The following is a 21,028-nucleotide window of genomic DNA, read 5'->3' on the forward strand; positions in this document are numbered from 1 at the left end:
AACTAATTTATTCAAATTATTGTAGACAAAAATGCAACCATGCGCCACAACCACATGTTTTTCGTGTTTGCAAATTCTTGCTGGCAAAATTTTTTCCAGCAAGAATTTGCAACTTCTCTCCAAGAGAACTGTCACTTTGCTCTCACAATTTTTGAGTGTTGGATAATTTTTTGGTTTTGGGCAAAAATCGTGATAATTCGTACAAATTCGTAAAAATTTTTTGCTCGACGAACAAACCTAATGTCAACAGAAAACATTTTTAACTACTTCAAACTTGCACTTTATTTTGTTAAAATGTACGGTGATATAAAACTGCATACCATAAAAGTTTGTGAAAACACACAACTAATAAATACAATTTTTGATAACAGTTGATCTAAGTCCTTTGAATTAAAACAAAGTGTTCTTAATATTTTAGTAATTTACTAATAAATAACCTATACTTCACTTTGTAAAACGAAAAAGTTATTATACGTATATTCGGGCTCCTTTTTGGTTGTTTTTTGGATGCCTAACATTTATGGCCAAGGCTGTATGTATGCATTCTCATCCATAGGAGTTATAATATACAAGGATAAGTCAATGAAACTGCCACGAGTGTATGCGTCATCATTTTTAATAAAAAAAATCTTCATAAATTATGCAAAAACTTTTCGAACGTTTGCTATTTTTACCAAGCGCTTTTAAGCGGCCATATACAGCTGAGGCATGCGATGGTTCAACGATAATTTGTGTCATTAACTTTTTTGGCGTAGTGCACTATCTGTGTATGTTAGGGTGATTGACTCAGTTTTCCAAACCGGTTTCCATCGGATTTGGATATATATAGGTGGTTTTTTTTCGAAATCTTAGTTTTTCGAATATCGAATAAACCGGACTTTTTTTTATCGAACAACCCGATCTTTTTAATTTCCTACAAATATTAACCTCTCAATGAAGGTTTTCAGTTTTTTGAAGTTTTATGACTTTTTCTAGTTTAAGGGAAACCCCTAAATGGTTTTAAAATTATGTCCTAGGGTGTTTGGGGATGAACAGATTGCATACATATATCTTATTTGGTTCAAATAAATGAATATTTGGCGCTGAAACATTACCGGTTTTGGAAAAGGCGAATAATCGAACACCCTAGTGTATATCCATCGAGCACGGCACGCTTACTGTCGTGCAGAATTTACCCTCTACATTTTCCAGAGCATTTATTTTGGCTCAAGTTAGTACCGTAGAAAAAAATTTAACATTGGAAAGTGATACGTTGTAATAAGACTGTGTCGATAACGATATCATATTATAACGTCATAATTTACGATAAAACCCCTAGGATTGTCGTACGGAGTAACCAATTCGTCGAGTTTTTGTAAACGTTCTACAAAGTTTGAGATTATGATTTATGTACATGTTTTTTTAGATAGTAAACTATATTTTCATAAACAAAATAATGAACATTTTTTTACAAATAAAAGTAGCCAAAACTTGCTAAAATGTCCTCTCCCAATTAAAAACAAAATTGCATGTTCGGATTTGATGCTTTAGAAATGCCCCGATTTTTGCCCACAAAAATCTTATCACCGTAATCACATGGGGCAGTGACAGAAGATCTAAAAATACATTTAAAGGTCCTTTGGCGTGGTTCCAAAAAAGACTACACCCAAATCTATCAACGCCCAGCCATTTATTTGGGTTTGAAAACAGGCAAAAAATCGCTGGGGGCTAAATCTTCTGACTAAATCGGTGCTTGGGGTAGGATTTCGTAGCCCAAATTGAAATCAGCATACGAAATTCAATTTTTCCATGTTCGTTAACATTCACGAGCTTGTATGCTTTCAGTCAGTGACTTTTCAATAAAAACCATGTTATCGCTATCTAAAAGTGAAAAAGTGCCAAGTCCACTTTTTTCAAAATTTACTTTTTGATGCAGAATGGCAGATAATGCGAGACTACATCGATTTTTCGTCTCTCCTGAATATTCCTAATTTTTTAATTCGTCATTGCCAAAATTTTGCCAAAAAATCTATTTACTAGCGATGAAAATCGTGGATAAATAAGCAAGTTTTGAATGGTTAAATGAAAATGTGAGATATTTGTGAAAAAGGACCAGGAAATAATGTTACTCATACGCCACATCGTACATGGCAGTACCTGGACCTACTGGTGCAAGGCGTATGAGTAACATTTTCCATGTTAAAGTTTGAATTTTTTTTTATTCGCAATGCAAACTTAAAAAGAAAATATTTTGGAAAAATGAAACGGCATACAGATCTGTAATCTACGACCCTAAATTAAGTATAAGTGTCTGAACGTTTTTTTTTTTTGTGTAATGTTAGCGTCCCTACAGTATGTTTAGGAACACATCATAGTTCACGCCAAGAATATTTGGATTGCGATGCAAAATGATAAATAGTAGCACTGACAAATTTAGTTCAATAAAAAGACCGAAGTAGTGAACTAGTTCATCGGGATGAACTAGTCATTTAGTTCAAGAACTACCCATGCATATTTTCTTGTAAAGAAGTCAAGTTGCCCTTTTTCCGAATTGACGCAGAAACCGCAGCGCATTTTTCACTTAAATTGCGGGTCAAACCGGCAGTTAGATATTTAAGAAACCCCTTGCGGATTATGAAATATGCTGCTGCGCTCGTCGACTTGTGATTCTTTTTATTTTTTGGTCTTGTAAGCCAACCAAGGATACGTGTAGGGCCGGATGACAAAACTATTTACATACATACATATGTAAGTGGCATATTCGATTAAACAGATGCATTTCGCAAGTAAGCGAAAGCGAAAGTATATGTATTTCCACTGACATTTGCATTAACCACTTTTTTATTCCACGCAGTCAAAATGTGTAAAATTCACTCAATGAATAAAACCATATTGCAAGAGAAGTTCGCGCATCCAACTAAAATTTGTCGGCAAACACATGTACGTACGAATTTTTTTAATGAATTACCTTTCAAGAGCAAAACATTCCAATTGTGCAAATAGTAAGCGGTCAAAACGTAGTTATCCACAAACAGCTCATATCCTTGAGTAGATGAGCACATATTCCAACTAATTTCGAATTTTGAAAACTATTTATTTTACTAAAAAAAAAATATTTGCACTTGCAACTTTCTAATGAAATATGTTTACGTTTAGCACAAACAGAATGCAGTTGATGAAGACCGTGAAAAGCTGGCAATGGGCCCATACTTTCTGCCGCCATACATATATGTAAAAGCCAACTCAACTTGTTCGGGGATAATACGAATACCTCCTGCTTCGACATATGTATAAATGTGTGTATGTACATATGTATGTAAGAGATTGCAGCATATAACAGCACTTCATTTTCGTTTGCTACATTCAATGCCACCTACAATTATTATTGCACAAGCAAAACGAAGCCAAGCAGAGAGTGCAGAAAAGGTAAAAAAAAGGAAGTGAGTGAAAAAAAATCGCTGCTGACACAATTCTGCCACGCATTTCGGTATCTGTAAAATGCAGTTGTGGGCAAATGCGAACACTTTTACGCCTACGCAGGCACACGCACACGCACACGCACACACACACACACATATATTAACATCATCAAATGCACGAGCTGCATAAACTGGAAAGGTGTTTGATAAGCACGCTGATTGTGGGACTGTGGGGCGTACGAGTAACCCAAATACATACATACATATGTACTTCGAATGTAAAAATTGGAGCGCCAAACGTTTTGTTGATTGTACATACATTAGAGCGTACCACCTTACAAGCAAACCAAAAAAAGTTCTCCGGTAAACCCCTGAGTCTAAAGTATGGTTGCATGGCATTTGAACCTTTTTAAATTTTTCGCCAACACCTACACACAGTGACTCAAACAAAGGACCACGTGTTTATTGTTTTGTTAATTCTCTATTAAAATACCGTCCAAGCTTTAACCAAAACCCATACAAATCGCAGTTCCAAACTTTATATAAAATTTAGAAAAATTCAACAAACTTCAACTTTTTAATTTGAGTCTCTAGAAAATTTCTGGGTATGCAGTTGTATAGCCCAAACAATTTTAATCTAATGAAGTGCAAGTTCAAAAACGCGTTTGGCTTTTGACAATTTTTTTTTGTTTTTTGTTAACAAGTGCAATTTACAAAAACTGGCGTTGATTTTTGGAAATTTGGTTAGGAACGGTCTCCAGCATTTTATTTCATATGAAATTCATGCTTATATGAAAAAATAGTCAAAATCCGTCACCAAAAAAAATCTCAAAAATCAACGGGATTATTTGGCCGTTTGAAACTTGCACTGCATTAGACTAAAATTTTTATAAAATTTTTTTTTCGAATTATCTCCTTTTGATTAAATCTTGAACAATATTTTTTATAAAAAAAAAATTTAACTCAAAAAACATTATGAATATTTAAAAATTCAACACGTGGTACTTGTTTGAGCCACTGTTTGTACATTCAGTAATAAAATTGTGTTTTTAAAGAGTTCTACTAAAAAAATANTTATCTCCTTTTGATTAAATCTTGAACAATATTTTTTATAAAAAAAAAATGTAACTCAAAAAACATTATGAATATTTAAAAATTCAACACGTGGTCACTTGTTTGAGCCACTGTTTGTACATTCAGTAATAAAATTGTGTTTTTAAATAGTTCTACTAAAAAAATTCGAAATTGCCTTGCCAAAATACTTAACGACTCAGGGTGGTACAGCTAACTTTTTTCTGATCCGATCTAATGTGCATCCATAAACACACGAATATAAATGCAACTACATATGTTTGCACGTACATAAGTATGTATTTAGCAGAGGCATATTACATTTAAACACACATTTCCTACACTATTTACACTTACACAGGAATTTCAATGGACAATTAATGCATTCGCATACAGCTTCTTCAATTTCATAGACAGAATTTATTCTATCAGCGTCATCATCATCATCGCCATTGTCGCTTGGCACTGTCTCGGTTGTTTTGACCGTTTCGATGCGATTAATAACGTCCTCTTCACTCTCTCCTTCTAGATAGTTTTCGGAAGCATTTTCGCAACCCCGTTGCTGGCAANACTTGTTTGAGCCACTGTTTGTACATTCAGTAATAAAATTGTGTTTTTAAAGAGTTCTACTAAAAAAATTCGAAATTGCCTTGCCAAAATACTTAACGACTCAGGGTGGTACAGCTAACTTTTTTCTGATCCGATCTAATGTGCATCCATAAACACACGAATATAAATGCAACTACATATGTTTGCACGTACATAAGTATGTATTTAGCAGAGGCATATTACATTTAAACACACATTTCCTACACTATTTACACTTACACAGGAATTTCAATGGACAATTAATGCATTCGCATACAGCTTCTTCAATTTCATAGACAGAATTTATTCTATCAGCGTCATCATCATCATCGCCATTGTCGCTTGGCACTGTCTCGGTTGTTTTTACCGTTTCGATGCGATTAATAACGTCCTCTTCACTCTCTCTTTCTAGATAGTTTTCGGAAGCATTTTCGCAACCCCGTTGCTGGCAATAGCAACGGTAACTTGTATAGCTGCTCTCTACTTGTACAGCTTTCTTGGAACCTTTGGGTTCCATGGTACTTTGAAGAAGTTTAAATATCGTCGCAGCGCCGTTTCGTTTGACACTTTTGTGTTGCTCGCTTCTCTAACTTTTTGTGATGTGAGTTTAATTTAAGATTTTAGACACTGACAATTTTGGTAAAACAAAACATTTTTGGCAGCCAGAAAGGTAAACAATTTTTGATGTGAAAATTGAAAAATATGTAAAAATTAATAAGAAAAGAAATTTCCCAAAGAACTAACCGCAATAAATTTTTTAATTAACATTGTAGGTGTTCACTAAGGCTGGGGCTATTCGTGTATACGGATAAAATCCGGATATGCGATTAGTATCCGTTCATTTTTATGCGGATATCCAGTTAATATCATAGAACGTAACGGTTATGAACTTTTATATCATAATTTAGCCGTTAAAATTGGTTTTATAATTTTCTTGATCAACTTTAATCGCTATGGTTTTTATTTTTTCGATCCAATTATATTAGTTATTTCTGNAGCCGTTAAAATTGGTTTTATAATTTTCTTGATCAACTTTAATCGCTATGGTTTTTATTTTTTCGATCCAATTATATTAGTTATTTTTGAATTAATATTTTTTTGATCAACCCTAATCGGAATTATTTTCAGCTTTAATTTTTTAGATATCAAACGATTTAAATCAAAATTTAAGACTTTGCAAATAAAATCAAATAGGCAAAGCGGATTTTAGCAACTTCGAACTTGCACTTTATTATACTAAAACTTAATGGCTATAAAATAAAGTTCGAAATTTTGGTGCAAATTTGTTGAGTTTTAATAATTTTTGCACAAAGTTTGAAATTTGGATTTATGTGGTTTTAGTTGGACTATGAGCTATACCTTGGCGACAGCTGTGGTTGTATTCGTTAGCAGTGCGCGCTCCTATTCTGCAGGAACTGGGTTCGAGCCCAGTTTCCAACCAACGCCACAAATTGGAGGAGAATCTCGGCAAAATTGCTGAGGTAACAAAATAGGCGTGAATACCTCTGATGTTTAGTTTTTGAACTTAAACTGGTTCAATAATGCCCTAAGCTCAAGGCAATCAAAATAAATATTTAAACTGCTCTTTGAATAATTTTCTAAGTCTGTATTACGACATTTATGAGACATTTTAGAAGCGTAAATATTTAATTAGTTGGATGAAGCCACGAAACAGAAAGTGGAAAATAACACTGGTTTACAGCAAAAATGTTCTATCCAATTCCTTTCATTTGCCGTATTTTTTACTAAGATTTTTAAATTGGTTCGCAAGATATACGTGATTAAAAGGAACCAATTTTTGCTTTAAGCTGAATAACGGTAAATCGCTAATATCTCGAAAACGTATCCATAGAAAAAGAAATTAACCAGAATTTCGGAATTGCCGAGCAATTCTACATAGAAATTGGATAGTGGCGTCTGTAGAACAAAAACCAAATTAAAATTTGTGATCCAGTGTAATCAGCCAAAAACTGAATATGTACGTCTACGGGCCCTAATTTTTGCGCTTTTTATCTTTAAAACAATAAACAAAACAAGCAACACATAAAAAATAGAACATGCTGATAAAAATAACTAAGCTTCGTTAAGCACCAGTAACGCCCACACAAGATATTGAGTCCAGTTAGTTGGTTGGATGAGATAGTATGATACTAAAATAGTCAGCTTAGCATTCGTAAATAGAAAACAATCACTTTTTGACCAAAGCAAAGTTCGATGAGAGCTTTATACTTTGGATTACGGTTACAGCTGTTTTTCTAAATCTGAGTTCTCATTAATTTTTGTTCAAGTGGAAGAATCTGACTAGAAATTTGTTCGCATATTTTATGATTTGAAATACGACCTTCTTCCGGCAAACGAGCTATATATATTCGTACATACATATTTGTGCTTAAAATGCATACATTTTTTACGTATAAATATACGCTTCATGTTTAAAAATTAGCATAAGCTCGCATGCTTATACGGGCGCCCCTTATCAAACCACCGACATGTCGAGCATGACGCGTTGTAGCGAATTAAATTGTTTGTGTTTTTAAGCCAAATAATGATGAAATACAATGCGCTCTCTTATAGGGCAAAAGCACCGAATATGTATATGTACATACATACCTACATATGTATGTATGTATGTAAATAGTAATCGTAATGCTGATCTCTTTTGATATATAACTTGTATGACGTTCTTTAAAAATAGAGTATGTATGAACTTCTTTGTTTGCAATGTGCTTCAGCGTACAGTTTTAGCATTGGAATTTTGCTAAGCATGCAAAAACTTGCACATAGCCTATTTGAAAATGGAAGTTAAAAATCATGAATGGCTCAAAATGTGTGGAAGCCTTTGTATTAGGGTATAAAGTGATAGAAAAGGGTGTAGACTTATGTACTTATTAAATAAGTATTTGCCAACAACGCATTTGCTATCGCTTGGCCAAGCTTCTTCTCAAAGGGGAGGGACCTGCAGTTTTACGCCGACACCGAACAGCAAATGGTTTTAATGAGAAGCGTTTTTCATGTCAGAAATATACTAGGAGGCTGGCCATTGCCTGCCGAGGATCGACAGCCGTTAGTATAGCTTTTTATTGTACTTCAAACGTGGCACCTCCTCTGCATGCTCAGCCACTGCTTGTCCAGCTTGAACAAATAAAATACAATTATTGCTCTCTATTCTTGGATACGTAAATGAATGAAAATTGTAGTCGTTTCCGGATAAGGAAAATTGTACGAGACCGCACGGGCGGCAATATTTACGTTTCTTTGTTGGCTGGGTCTTTATCTATTCCCGTAGCGGAGTGGTTAGACTGCGTACTAAAAATTGTCTAGAAGAAAGGTTCAATTCCTGGTAGGCGCTTCATATAAAACTGTTAAAATATATTTTTTCCTGTGCCGTAAGCCCTGGCAGCTAGTGCTCCTTTCTTTGTAAAATAATAATTGTATTTTTCATTTAATAAAATGAAATAAAAATATAAATATTTTTTTCCTATAAGCAGTCGTTTCTCAGCGGGCAACGAAAATCCATATATCCTGTCACAACCGATTTTGGGCGGTTTTTGGGAATTTCTTCCGTGAGGATCGAACGGCAATCGTTAGATCAGCAAAAGTAGAATTTAATTTATCGTTATCGTGTTAAAATAAGCGGAAATTCATTAGAAATGAACGCACGACATTTTTCGCGAGTTAATTCCATTTTTTATACGACATTAATTTTTCGATTTACATAGCAGATTGCACCGGTCAATGCTTGGTGTTGTCTAAGACCAAAATGTGTGCAAGAATCAGGTCTCCTGCCAGTCGCCGTAGCGGTATGAAGCATGCCGAAATTAGGTTATGGATTCGGACTCAGGGCAAATATATATGTATGTATGTATATTGAGCCTAACTATCTAAAGTAAATTGCTTTCACTTGCACACACCCCGATTAGTAGCCTATACAAAAATTATATAAATTGGTAATCTTTTCTGGAAGACCATTCATTTACATAAATACAAGCAGTGGAAAAATGAGATAAGGCTCTGTCTTTAAAAGTCTCTGCTTGAAAAAAATGTTATACGAAAGAAATACATTACCGACAAGTGGAGACATGGTATGTATATATCATAAAGTTGTAATATGGTCCAACACCATCGTTCCCACGAAAGTCGGGTCCACGTAACCGGAACGAACCCATATATATCCAGCGAAGGCCTGTGACTCCAGTATCAGTCCCCAAAAACTCTATAGGATGTTGTTATAACAACAACAACAACAACAACAATTGCAAATCCACGCGAACTCTTAGCCACTTGCAACCTGCATTCCCTTACAAAAGGTTGCACACATACACACACCCACGCACACTGCCTTGCTAAGGAGCCGATTTTATCAAAAGGAAGTGAGAAAAACTGTTTTCTGAGCAAATCTTTTATTATCGAATCATGCCATAAAACTGCATACCAAAATTTTTTCTAAGAATTAAAAAAAATTAATTTTGGTGAACATTTTTTTATTTCGAATTTTTTTTTTTTTTTTGGGGGGGAACCCTACAATTGTTTTCAACTAGTTTTTATTATGTAACATTTATTAACAGGAACAGGATAATCGAATTTCTTCAAAATTGCTATTTTTCCACACTTTGCAGAAAAAAAATTTATATAAACATATAAAAATCCAAAAATCGGGCTCAACTGGTCTCTTGCTAGTTTTATAAGCTTTCATTAGCTAAAAAAAAATATTAAAATTGTTTGAAAAATGAAGGCTACAATTCATTACTGCAGTTACATTGAAGNAAAAAAAAATATTAAAATTGTTTGAAAAATGAAGGCTACAATTCATTAGGGACATTAAATTCCAGTTTTAAACCACTGTGCAACGTGGCTCTGCAGTTACATTGAAACGAAGGTATTTATTGAAGGTATTGTTTATGTTATGATCTTTATCTTCAGATATTAATACATAAGTATGTATGCAAATCGGTGTGCACAATCGATTGCTAAAGCGTTGTTTTTTTTGTTTTTTTTTTTTTCTAACGCGCAATCGGCAGATCAACGAGAAAGTGAAATGTTTAAATATTTGTGAGCACATTATTAAGTATTTCCGAGGTTAATTTTTGATTTTTCTCTTTCATACAAGTTTCGTAGGTGCTAGTATTGAATGTGCAAAAGTACAAATACACTATACAGTGAAACAAAAGAGAACAATTCTTAACGCTTTAATTCTTAGAGTAGAGCGTATTTTGTGATTACTTTAACGTTCCCACGACAGTCGGGTCTACGTAACCGGAACAACCCAGATTTTTATCTGGCCAAGGGCTGTCACTACAGCAATACTCCCCAAAAACTGTTTAGGGAATTTGTATGCTGTTACAACAACAACAAGAACTACTATTAACATATTTAATGTATAACCCATTTTTTTGTAGAATTGGTTAAAGGGTATTTTGTCATTAGTTTAAAATGGAAAAATTAAAAAACAATGAAATTGTGTTATAAAATTAAAACTAAAAAATTTATTAATAGTGGTAGTAGAGGGGAAGCATCTATCCCCAATTCCTAGCTGCGCCTAAGTATACAAACACAGTGTTAAAAAGGGGAAACAAATAGTTATCATCGAACTCTTCTTTCGTTAGTTATGTTTGTATGTGACAAGTGAGCCCACTTGCCGAGATAGTAATTAATTTAAAAAAAAAAAATCACAGCTTAATAAATAAGCAAGGTTTGCTTCACAGTGCACATTCGCAAGAATGATTAAATAAATAAATTTGCTGTAGTACACAAACGGTGACTCACAAGCAATACCATATACATATGTACATTTGTACTTGTGTATGCATGCATGTAAAATACTTATTGAAACTAAAAACTAAATAAATAAAATAAACAATGAAATAATTGCAAAAACCCCGTAGGTTAGACAAGAAATAGTAGTATAATAAAAATATAGCAAGAACATAAGTTGGGCATGTCATTATCGCCAGAATTACTATTTTTTTAGCTTGTTTTACTGGAGCAAATAATATGTAGCTGGAACAGAGAATACACACTGACGTTAAGAAGCCATATCAAGTCGTCAGCCATGCGCGAGCAAGTTTTTACAAACAAACAAAAACAAAAAAAATGTAAGTTGAGCCCTCTGATGTAGGCCAAAATGAAGCCACAATATACAATTAAATGTGAACAGGTGAGTGAGTTCTATGTCACTTTTATGGCATGAGCATAAACACACAAGCCTAATTGCATATTTGCATTTTGATGTATGTATAATACTCGGAACAATCAACATCTTTATACATATGTATTTGTGAATTTCACAAATTCACACATTTGCCCGAATGCAATTTTTCGTTGTCATTTTATTTTTCGCCTTTTATGATGCATATGCACTCACCCATAAATGTGTTAGCCGCCAGTTCATTGTGATCCCGTCCACCACTACTGCTACTATATCCATGACCGCCGAGTAAAGGCTGCGATTCCCGATTATCACTACCCGCATCCATAATGGAACCACTTTCGAAATCGACTTCTGGCACTAGACAAATCTCGTCACCGTCGTCAGCGCTGTCGTAGTGTCGTTGTAACGTTGACGACACCAGCTGATTAGTCTTCGTCTGAAAATTACGCGACTTAGCAGCCACTGACGGTGGTGTTGACGTCAATAATGGTGATATATGTTGATTTAAAGCAGCTTGCTGCCTTGGAGATGCTGTTCCTTTGCCATATTGTGGTGTACTGTGTTCGCTATGATTACTCCCGCTAGCGCTACTCGCACTGCTACTACTGCGGCTGGTATTCGTGCCAAATCCACTTTGACTACCACCACTACTTTCACGTTGATGATGAGCGCAAACTGTGGTAACCAGTCCATTAGTTAGTACCGGCGATGTGTTGGGTGAGAGTGAAATGAAACTGCTATTGGTGTTGCTATTGTTGTGTGGTAGGTTCTCATCTAGTAGCAAAAGTTGTTGCGTTGTATGTTTATTTTGTTGTCGTTGCTGACTTTGCAGCTGGTAGTGGGGTTGTTGCTCTGGTCGGTTATTGTGCGAGTGCCCGTTGAGCGAATTGAACAAATCATTCTCATCGGTGGTGACGATGCCATTGCCGATGGCAACTTCATTGTCATCTTCATCATCTCCATCGGCATCGGCATCGCTATATCTAGTAGCTGGTTTGCTACGAACTTTGGTCGTATACCCATTGGCGTCCCCTCCACCTGTTTCAGCATTATCTACTTCGGCTTCATCATCATCATCAGAGTCGTCGTCGACTGATAACAAAATTTGCTCTCGCCGTGACTTTTTCTTTGATTTCTTCTTTTTCTTCTTTGTTTTGTTCAGTCCGATTGTATTTATCTGTAGAAGAAAACAATAATACATACATATGTACATATGTATGTGTATATATGATATCAATGGTAATTTTTATACGCGGAAAGGAAAGGAGATACAAATTATTTGTTTATGAGCTCAGTTACTTGTGCAGGTATATATGCATGTACATACATATGTACATTAGATTCCTATGCACGGATACTTGTGTTGTACAAATTATTTGCTATTTCAAAAAGTTTAAAATAAATTTAAGAAAATATTTACAAAAGCATTAAATATGTACATTATTACATTATTAAGCATATACAGTGCCGGACAAAAGTATTGGCACAGAGAAGTTTTCGCAACGTAAGCAAAGTTTTTTATACCAATTTCTTTTCGGTAATTTTATATAAAAATAAACTCTAAATTTTGAGCAAAATACCGCAAAAATTGTATAAATTTGCGTAGTAATTTGCAACTTTGTAATCAAGTTTGAAGTTGCTAAGTGTGATTATTTTCTTCCATAAAAAAAAATTGTTGAACATACTTTGTATGAAAGAAGCTGTCAGCCATTTATGGGTTAGCCTCATGGTAATGTATCTATTTAATAGACGAATTCTATTAGCCTGTTGCAGGTACCCCAGGATTTGCAGATTGTACAGAATTTAAAACTGTTTTCGCTATTAACCTTGTGTAAGTAAGATTGCGTATGGGAAAAGCTTCCTGTAATATCCCGTAAATTCCTTCAAATCCGGAAGTACCTGGAACAGGATTTATAATTAATTCATTTAACTTAAAACTGTGCTGTTACTCATGCGTAGGTAGCCTAATTAAAGTTTCATTTAGTTTTTTATTAGCATGATGCTTAAAATGGTTTTATAAACTGCTGTAAAAGTTTTCTAAAAAAAGTAAAAAGTAGTTTTGTGCCACAAAAAACAAAATTGTGGTTAACGCAGCTACAAGAGAATATACAAAGTAAAGCACCAGTTATAACTGTGTATAACCAGTTATAACTGTGTATAACCTATAGGTGATATTTAAAAAAAAAAAATAACCTACATACATCAAAATACTGATCTGATCTCAAAGTCTTTATGTTGTCATAACAAGTGAGATTTTTGTTATCTCGCTTCTACATTGCTTATTTTTAACAAATTCATGAAAACATGNAGTGAGATTTTTGTTATCTCGCTTCTACATTGCTTATTTTTAACAAATTCGTGAAAACATGAGAAAAATTTGCATCTACGTACATATATACATACATACATACGTACATATAATCAATTTTCTTTTCTTTTCTTTCCATATTAAACATCTATTTTACCTCTACTTCAGTTACAAGCTTGTTAGCGTTCGTTGACCCAAAGGATGTACCGAATCCGTGTGTACCTGCTGCTGCAGAAGCGGCTGCTGCTTCATCTTCAGATAATGTGCTGATTAAGTCGACCAATGGTTGATTCGTAGACGACATTGAGGTTATCTTTTAGCGTAGTTTAAGCAGTAACTAAAGCGACGGATTTTTAGCTTGTTCTTTCAATGAATATTTTATTTTTCCGAAATTAAATGTAAAAGGACTCGTATTTTAGTTGCTTGAAAATATCTCCAATATTTTAATATATTCAAGTATTTGAATGACCCCAGATCCTGCCCGGGTGAACCAACATCTGTGTATGTCGAAGCCTTTTTTACTCCTGCAGGCTGCAGCTGTTAGCGGAGGACTTTGGATTATGTATTTGGTCACCCTCAAAACAACTCCTTTTTAGGGGCGTGCACTTCCGGTCCAGCCGCGAAAATGTTAAGTAGCGTTGTATGTACACTGTTTACAATTTAATGAATCTGTATGGTTTTCTACTTTCTATTAAGTTTATTTTAAATATTATCTTTGAACACGCCCACCTCCCTTTGACGTCTAGTCAGTTTTATTGATTTCTTGTTTGCTTCACTATGCAAATTCTTCCTTTGTTTTTCTACTAGAATGTCGCAGCTGCTCTTTTTGTTGCTGGCTGTTTTTTCTTCTTCACCAAGAACTTGATTAATTTTCGCAAATATGCAAGAATAATAATATTTATACAATTTGTAAATGTCACTTTCATGTACCGTTGAAATTGTATTCTCTAAATTAATGCCTGAACACTAATTAAGAAATTAAGATAAGTTTAAAAGCACAAAATCACTCAGGATTTTTTCTTCTTTTCCTGTTCACGGCAGACGAAAACGTAGAAAAATTATCTCAAAAAATTGACAGCAGTTGTCAAAAGTGGACGGAAAGTAGTTGCCATACCACACAAAATCTTACGAGAATTATGCGACCTCTGCTGGTAGAAAACGGAGAAAAGATGTTGGCAAAGAACGTAAATCCAAGAAGGTAAATTTATAAGAAGGGACGAATGTTACCTTGAAAATGTGCCGCAACGATTTTGACCGTATGTGAAAGGTTTGCAATAGGAATTCGCATCCGTTTTGACTCTGTCCGCGGCAGAATTTTGAATTTCGCCTCGAATGCAGAAAATGCAAGCAAAACAGAAGAAAAGCGGCAAATGTGAATTTCGGTGATTATTCTCTGGTCAAAATCGTCGCGGCCCATTATCAAAGTAACGAGTTGTCCCTTCTTATAAATTTACGTTCTTTGGTATAACTTTAAAGTTTTCAGATTTGCTTTTTTGTTACGTCTTCACGGATTGTGGCAACGCTGCAAATAAAAACAGAAAACAGCTGTTGGCTTTCTATGCCATTTGCCAAAGGAGCCGAGCGACCACCAAAAATCATAGGAAGCAGATGTGGTCTCCTCACAGGTGCGCGGCAGAAAGTGTAAAATACTCCATAAATTATTGCTGTATTTCAAAATAGTTTTACGCGATTTAAAACCGCTTGGCTATGCACCAATCGGATATTATTTATTAGATTGTAAGCTAAATACTGCAGCGGAAAAAAGGGAGANAAATTATTGCTGTATTTCAAAATAGTTTTACGCGATTTAAAACCGCTTGGATATTATTTATTAGATTGTAAGCTAAATACTGCAGCGGAAAAAAGGGAGAAAAATTGCAAACGTACAAATCGCCTAATACCATAATTGGAAACATTTGTATTAGCTTGCCCACCGGAAAATTGTACTTGCAAAACACCATTTGGTAACTTAAAATAATTAACGATTGTTTCATAATTAACTAGACAGCCTTTAGTCAACACCGAGCGACTAATTTAACGATTCAACCATATTGCATTGAAAAACCACAATAATACCACAGACCGCAGAACGCGCTGCACTTGAAATGAAATGAAATTGTCCTGGCTAAGTGAAGTAATTGAATTGGTAAGTGCGAGTACATTGCAGTTGTATGAGGATACTGGCCGGTTCCTGCAACAGTTGGCTGGCAATCAGACGCAAGCGTTGATCGTATTGCAAGAGACGTGGCGTGCTAACGTGCTGCACTGGGCAACACTCTCGTATCGACGCTTCAGTTCGACAGCAATCGAAGCCCTGGAGCATATCATTTACGCGTGTCTGGTGTACTTGCTAGTATGCCTGGGCATTTTCCTTACGACCCGCAGCAACAGTCCACTGTGGCGTTGGTGCAAATTAATCAACAATGTACGCTTTCCGAGACAACACAAATTGGAGCGTGTTTTGCTGGTAACCTCACACCCGGACGATGAATGCATGTTTTTTGGGCCACTGCTTTATACGTTGACACATCGCTCTAGCTGCCAAGTATACGTGCTTTGTCTGTCAAACGGTGAGTATGAATAAATGCAACTCCTTCAATTTTGAAATTGATTGAATTATGCCTGCGTATACATACATATTTAACAATTATTCATAGACACATACATACGTACATAAGTATATAATTAATTAATGCATATTTTTCAAGGTAACTTCGAAAAGCAAGCGCAATTACGTCGCGAAGAACTATGGCGGTCATGTGAAATGCTAGGTGTTCCAGCGGCCAACATCATAATGGTGAATGCCACAAATCTGCCCGATGATCCGAATGTGGAATGGAAGGCACCAGTGGTGGCGAACATAATTCTGCACACTGTCGAAAGTCTTGACATTCAAGCGATCTGTACATTCGATCGAGATGGTGTGAGTCAGCACCCAAACCACAGCGCTGTATATTTCGCAGCAGCATCACTGTGTTTGGCTAATTTATTACCAAAAGGTAAGTAAAATGCTAACTTTAATAGCGGGAGGCGAATATATGTACTTTATTGAGAGCGTGCAACGTATATCATTCAGTCGAAGTATTTCTCGTCAATACTGTCAAGGTGTTGAATGAATCATATGACGCATATTGAATATGTAATGAATTGTCAATGAGATAGAAAGTTTATAATGACTGTTTTGACTAAACTTTTTTTTTATTTGCAGATTGCAAATTTTATACACTGGACTCTATTAATATTTTAAGGAAATATATCTCAATTTTCGATTTGCTTTGTACGTGCTGTATATCGACTTACTGGTAAGTAGATTATGAACAGCTGTAATTTAATTGTAACTCAATAAAGGCCTATTATATGTTTGTTATCACTTTATGATAGTTAACTGATATTCTATATTTAGTTGTGCATAGATAAAAATTTGCTGATATTGACGGAGTATACCACTGAGACAGTTTAGTAGCTCGCATCGTCGTTTTTTTCTGTTTTGCTATCTAAAAATAAACAATCCATTTATGCGTGAACTCTTTTATTTTAGTGCTCCAAGGGCAGGCATTTTTAATGATACAAATAGAAGATTTCTTTAAGAGCGTGTGCATACATATATACATACATACTATCTACATGAAAACTAATTTGTATACAAATGTACTTAGTAATTTTACAGTATTCATTACAGCATCAAAGAAAAATGTGTTGCGATATTCTCTTATAAATTTTAACACTTGATGGAAGTATGTAAATAAAAAAGTAGGTCAACAATTGTGAATCTTTTCTAACTTTAAATAATTTCTTACTTTGGGTCACTCCATATTGAAGAATCCAAATTTTAAAAAGTACATAAATTAATTCCATAACTGAGAATAAAATTTAATTGTTCATTACCTTAAACTTACACTCTTTTTTAATATAAATATGCATATATGTAAACATATGTACAATTGTATGTACGCATGTGTTCTATTAGCGCAATGGAACGTAAACTTGTAGTTGACGCTATTGTTGAGGGCCGGAGTTCGACTTTTTGAAAAGCGACGTTTCTTTCGTTAATCTGCTATATTTAGATCAATTCAATGAAATATTGTAATACAATTTGAAAATAAAAAATTTTAACTTTTCTCACTCTTGCAGGTGCATATTGGGCTGGGATGAGGCCGCGCAAATACGACGCGCTATGCGTGAGCATAAATCCCAAATGAAATGGTTCCGCTGGTTGTATATTTACTTTTCACGTTATATGTTCATAAATTCATTGCGTGAGGTGAATCTCGCCGACATCGAATTGGAGATGCAAATAGATGATAATACATTTTGATTTGTAGCAACGTCCATTAGCTTTAAACAATGCCGCAGTCAGCCAGCTAGCCAATAGCAAGCACTATAACAAAAAAAAAAAAAAANAAAAAAAAAAAAAAAAAAAAAAAAAAAAAATCACCAAAAAAAAACAACAATGCAATAAATTCGATTGAAACTAAAAATAAAATCAGACAAACCAGACAGTCGACGATGTTACAAAAAACATTTTAAGCACATATGTACATATATACATACATACATATGTATGAATCTGTGTATGGGAATCCGCAAACGCCGAAAACCAACAACATCAACAAAAGACATGCCATAGACAACAAATAGCGCTACAACTGCAACAATGCTTACAAGAACTACAACAAAATGAGGAAAACCCAAAATAAAAAATATCGTACACAAAATTATCAATAAGTATCTTACTGAGCTGCCTTTGCCGGCTGAAAGCAAACACGAAATGTACAATAAAAGTATGTAAACATAAACAATAAATACGTGCAATAATTGACCGGTGCAAGAACACAAGCGACGCTAAACACAGCCATGACGACGAATAGGAGGAAGGAGGATGACGGCAGCTTGCGGCGGTGGTGGTGGCGGCATTGTGTGCATGCCACAAATGTTGAGTGGTTGGCGTCGAACACATACTAGAACACACACACACACACTAGCGAACTGTGAGGATGATGACGAAGGGATCGTGATGCCATTTGAGAGCGCGTAAAAGCGTCTAGCCAATTACAGAACAACCACAGCAACAAGTGAACCTCTACATACGATTCATATAATGAAACAACTGAAAACTTTTAATATATGCGCATTATACATATTTTAGGTAGTGTGGGTACATAAGAAAAAGAAAAAAAAAAACCAAAACACATATCTGAACCCATTTCAATTAAGTGTTTCCTATTTAAGTTGCCTTATCCTTTTTATATAGTTTACGCACATTAACACAAAAGATGCATACATATTTAGTGTACACAAAATGAGTGTATTTTGAAATAGGTGTATTCCTTACCTATATATATATATTTATGTAATATTTTTTAGTCTAAGGCAGTTAATAGACTTTTATTTTCTTTATTATTTTGCCCATTTAACTGAACTACACAAGTTCGGGGCATGATTTCGATTTATTTGTATGTATGTACATAACGTAATACATAGTACACATAGTTGTAACAACAGCGAAGCCTAAACATACCATGAAATATATAAATACTATATCTATTAAATATTGTGTATATTCATTATTTATATTTCTTAAAGTTTGTTTATAACATTTTTGTTAATTTGGTTATTGTTACATTATTATGGTACTTTTCAAGTACAGCAAGAGTATACACACAGCGAAGCAATATTCATAACTTTTATAGCTTTTGAATTAGCATTGAAAAACTCTTGTTAAAATCATAAATATTAAAAAAAAAACAATATAAATAATAAAAACGCCCTACATTAGTTTGAGATTTGTTTGTGCCGAACAAATTATTTACATAATAAATCAAAACTGGTATTATAATACTGTGAAAAATAAAAATTCTAAAACAATTTTAATTTATAAATACAAGATATTTGTGCAAAAAAGACATAATGTGTTTTATTTATTCAATATATATCGCACACCGTCTTCAAAAGAGTCACAACTCAAAATACTACGTTTGTCAGAAAATGCGAAAAACTATTTCTTAGCACATGATAGTCATATGGGCAAGTGCGACTTTACCTTAGGTTTTGTTAACAAATTAGAACAAAAATTTGCTCCAGATTTTGCTGAAAGGTAAATAAAAGCTCTGTACATTTTTAGCGCATAATATCAAAAATGCCAAATTTTGAGTTGTGACTCTTTTGAAGACGGTGTGCGATATATACATATCATGCATTTGTCTACTTAGAATCTATTGGCTTTGTTAATATTGACGAATGAATTCCAGTATTCTGTTGTTGTAGCGACATAAAAACTTTTTGGGGAATGATGCTGGAGTGTCAGTCCTTGACCAGATATGAATCTGGGGTTTTCCGGTTTCCTAGACACTTCTTTTGTGTACATGTGACTATGCGTCCCTTTCTCACATGGCGGTTTTACCAGCAGTGCTAAAAGGTCTCTTTTCTACTTATTGTATTTCCTAAGGTTATTTTTACAAGTGTTTTTCTGTGTATTGGTGAATATTTTAGTGTGTTAGTGAAGAAGTCAGAAAAAAAAGGTCCTTTTCTTGTAGGAAAGTTACGACTACGCCTCTGATATCGCATTATTATGTTTGTTCCACACGAGCCCGCGGGTGCCTAAATTTGGTGTTTAAACCAAGGAATGAAACCGATTCAAAATAACGGTTTCGGTTTTGGTTTCGTTCCGGTTTCGGTTTTTCACAGAAATTTGGTTGATATTATTTAACCCTTTCGCTACGACTTTTGCAGGGCTTTTCCCCAAACTTAATTTTTGACTTTTTGGAGACCCATTGAGACTTTAGATGCGTAAAAATCTTACGAAGCTTGTAAGTTATCTAGGTAATAGTATTTTTAGGTGGGCAAATGATCTCCTACATTTCGCATGGATTTGTACATATTCGACGATCTTCCACACCGACGAGATCGTTTATATACGGTAGATTCCTTTCCGTTTTCAATTCGCGACTCAGCAATTTCAACAAGCGCTGTTAGAAAGGGACGTTTCCTTCTATTCAGCTCCGAATGTATAACCCAAGTGTTAACAGCAGCCATCATCATACCACGATAAAAACAACTTTTTTCCACCATTTGTTTGATTTCCTGTTTATATCATACAATCCCGACATTTGGTCTGCTAGGTCCACACCGCCCATTATAGTGATATAGCTGATTTTATAGATTTGTTGCTCAATAAGTAATGATTCGACCAGTAGTCCTTTATAGATGGCACATTGTTATAGGACATGATAAACATGCATCCAAGTATTATATCGATTTCGCCGGAGTCGGTTTGAAGAAGTTTCTTTCCGCTTTGTCCCGATAGAGGTACTTTCCTGAGTCTCTCGTTGGTGCACTAGGCGATGTACAAAGACATGCTTCTTGGAAATAATTTTCGAAAAATCTCATAGGGTGTTGAGTGACGTGCAATATTTTCTGCGATTTTGCATTCGCGGCGACTAGTAACTGATTTTCTTGGAATGAACGACTCGTCCGGTGTGCTCCAAACAAACGTGGCTAAAGGTTCATCATATACAA

General features: G+C 34.7%; 2 protein-coding genes across 4 annotated transcripts in view; one reads left to right on the forward strand and one right to left on the reverse strand.

The window, feature by feature from the left end:
* The window catches only part of Pi4KIIalpha (phosphatidylinositol 4-kinase II alpha), a 19,208-nt gene extending 4,633 nt beyond the window's left edge, over window positions 1-14,575 (reverse strand). Inside the window, exons 1-2 of the mRNA XM_017620638.1 lie at window positions 13,671-14,575; window positions 11,419-12,382 (exon numbers count right to left, since the gene is read on the reverse strand). Of these exons, the coding sequence (XP_017476127.1) occupies window positions 11,419-12,382; window positions 13,671-13,817 (1,111 nt within the window). The 5' untranslated portion in view covers window positions 13,818-14,575. The remainder of the gene's footprint in view (window positions 1-11,418; window positions 12,383-13,670) is intronic.
* Window positions 14,576-15,048: 473 nt separating this feature from the next.
* On the forward strand, window positions 15,049-19,258 carry PIG-L (phosphatidylinositol glycan anchor biosynthesis class L). 3 transcript variants are annotated; one of them, XM_017620642.1, is made up of 5 exons: window positions 15,049-15,250; window positions 15,518-16,083; window positions 16,222-16,512; window positions 16,722-16,815; window positions 17,645-19,258. In XM_017620642.1, the coding sequence occupies exons 2-5, from the start codon at window positions 15,624-15,626 to the stop codon at window positions 17,826-17,828; spliced, it is 1,029 nt and encodes a 342-aa protein (XP_017476131.1). In that variant the 5' UTR covers window positions 15,049-15,250; window positions 15,518-15,623; the 3' UTR covers window positions 17,829-19,258. The 3 variants fall into 3 exon arrangements, with proteins under 3 accessions (XP_017476131.1, XP_017476128.1, XP_017476129.1); XM_017620639.1 differs by lacking the exon at window positions 15,049-15,250 and adding an exon at window positions 15,324-15,477 and having other exon boundaries at window positions 15,529-16,083; XM_017620640.1 differs by lacking the exon at window positions 15,049-15,250 and adding an exon at window positions 15,324-15,456.
* Window positions 19,259-21,028: the final 1,770 nt, after the last annotated feature.

Source organism: Rhagoletis zephyria, unplaced genomic scaffold (assembly GCF_001687245.7).
Source record: "Rhagoletis zephyria isolate East Lansing unplaced genomic scaffold, Rhagoletis_zephyria_1.1 Rzeph_scaffold_02219, whole genome shotgun sequence".
NCBI lineage: Eukaryota > Metazoa > Arthropoda > Insecta > Diptera > Tephritidae > Rhagoletis > Rhagoletis zephyria.

What these genes read in the sequence shown, in the direction of transcription:
- PIG-L (XM_017620642.1), top strand. Translation starts at nt 15,624, where the DNA reads ATGAAATTGTCCTGGCTAAGTGAAGTAATTGAATTGGTAAGTGCGAGT. An exon ending in CGTGCTTTGTCTGTCAAACG is followed by an intron (nt 16,084 to 16,221) that starts GTGAGTATGAAT and finishes ATATTTTTCAAG; the next exon opens with GTAACTTCGAAAAGCAAGCG. An exon ending in TGCTGTATATCGACTTACTG is followed by an intron (nt 16,816 to 17,644) that starts GTAAGTAGATTA and finishes TCACTCTTGCAG; the next exon opens with GTGCATATTGGGCTGGGATG.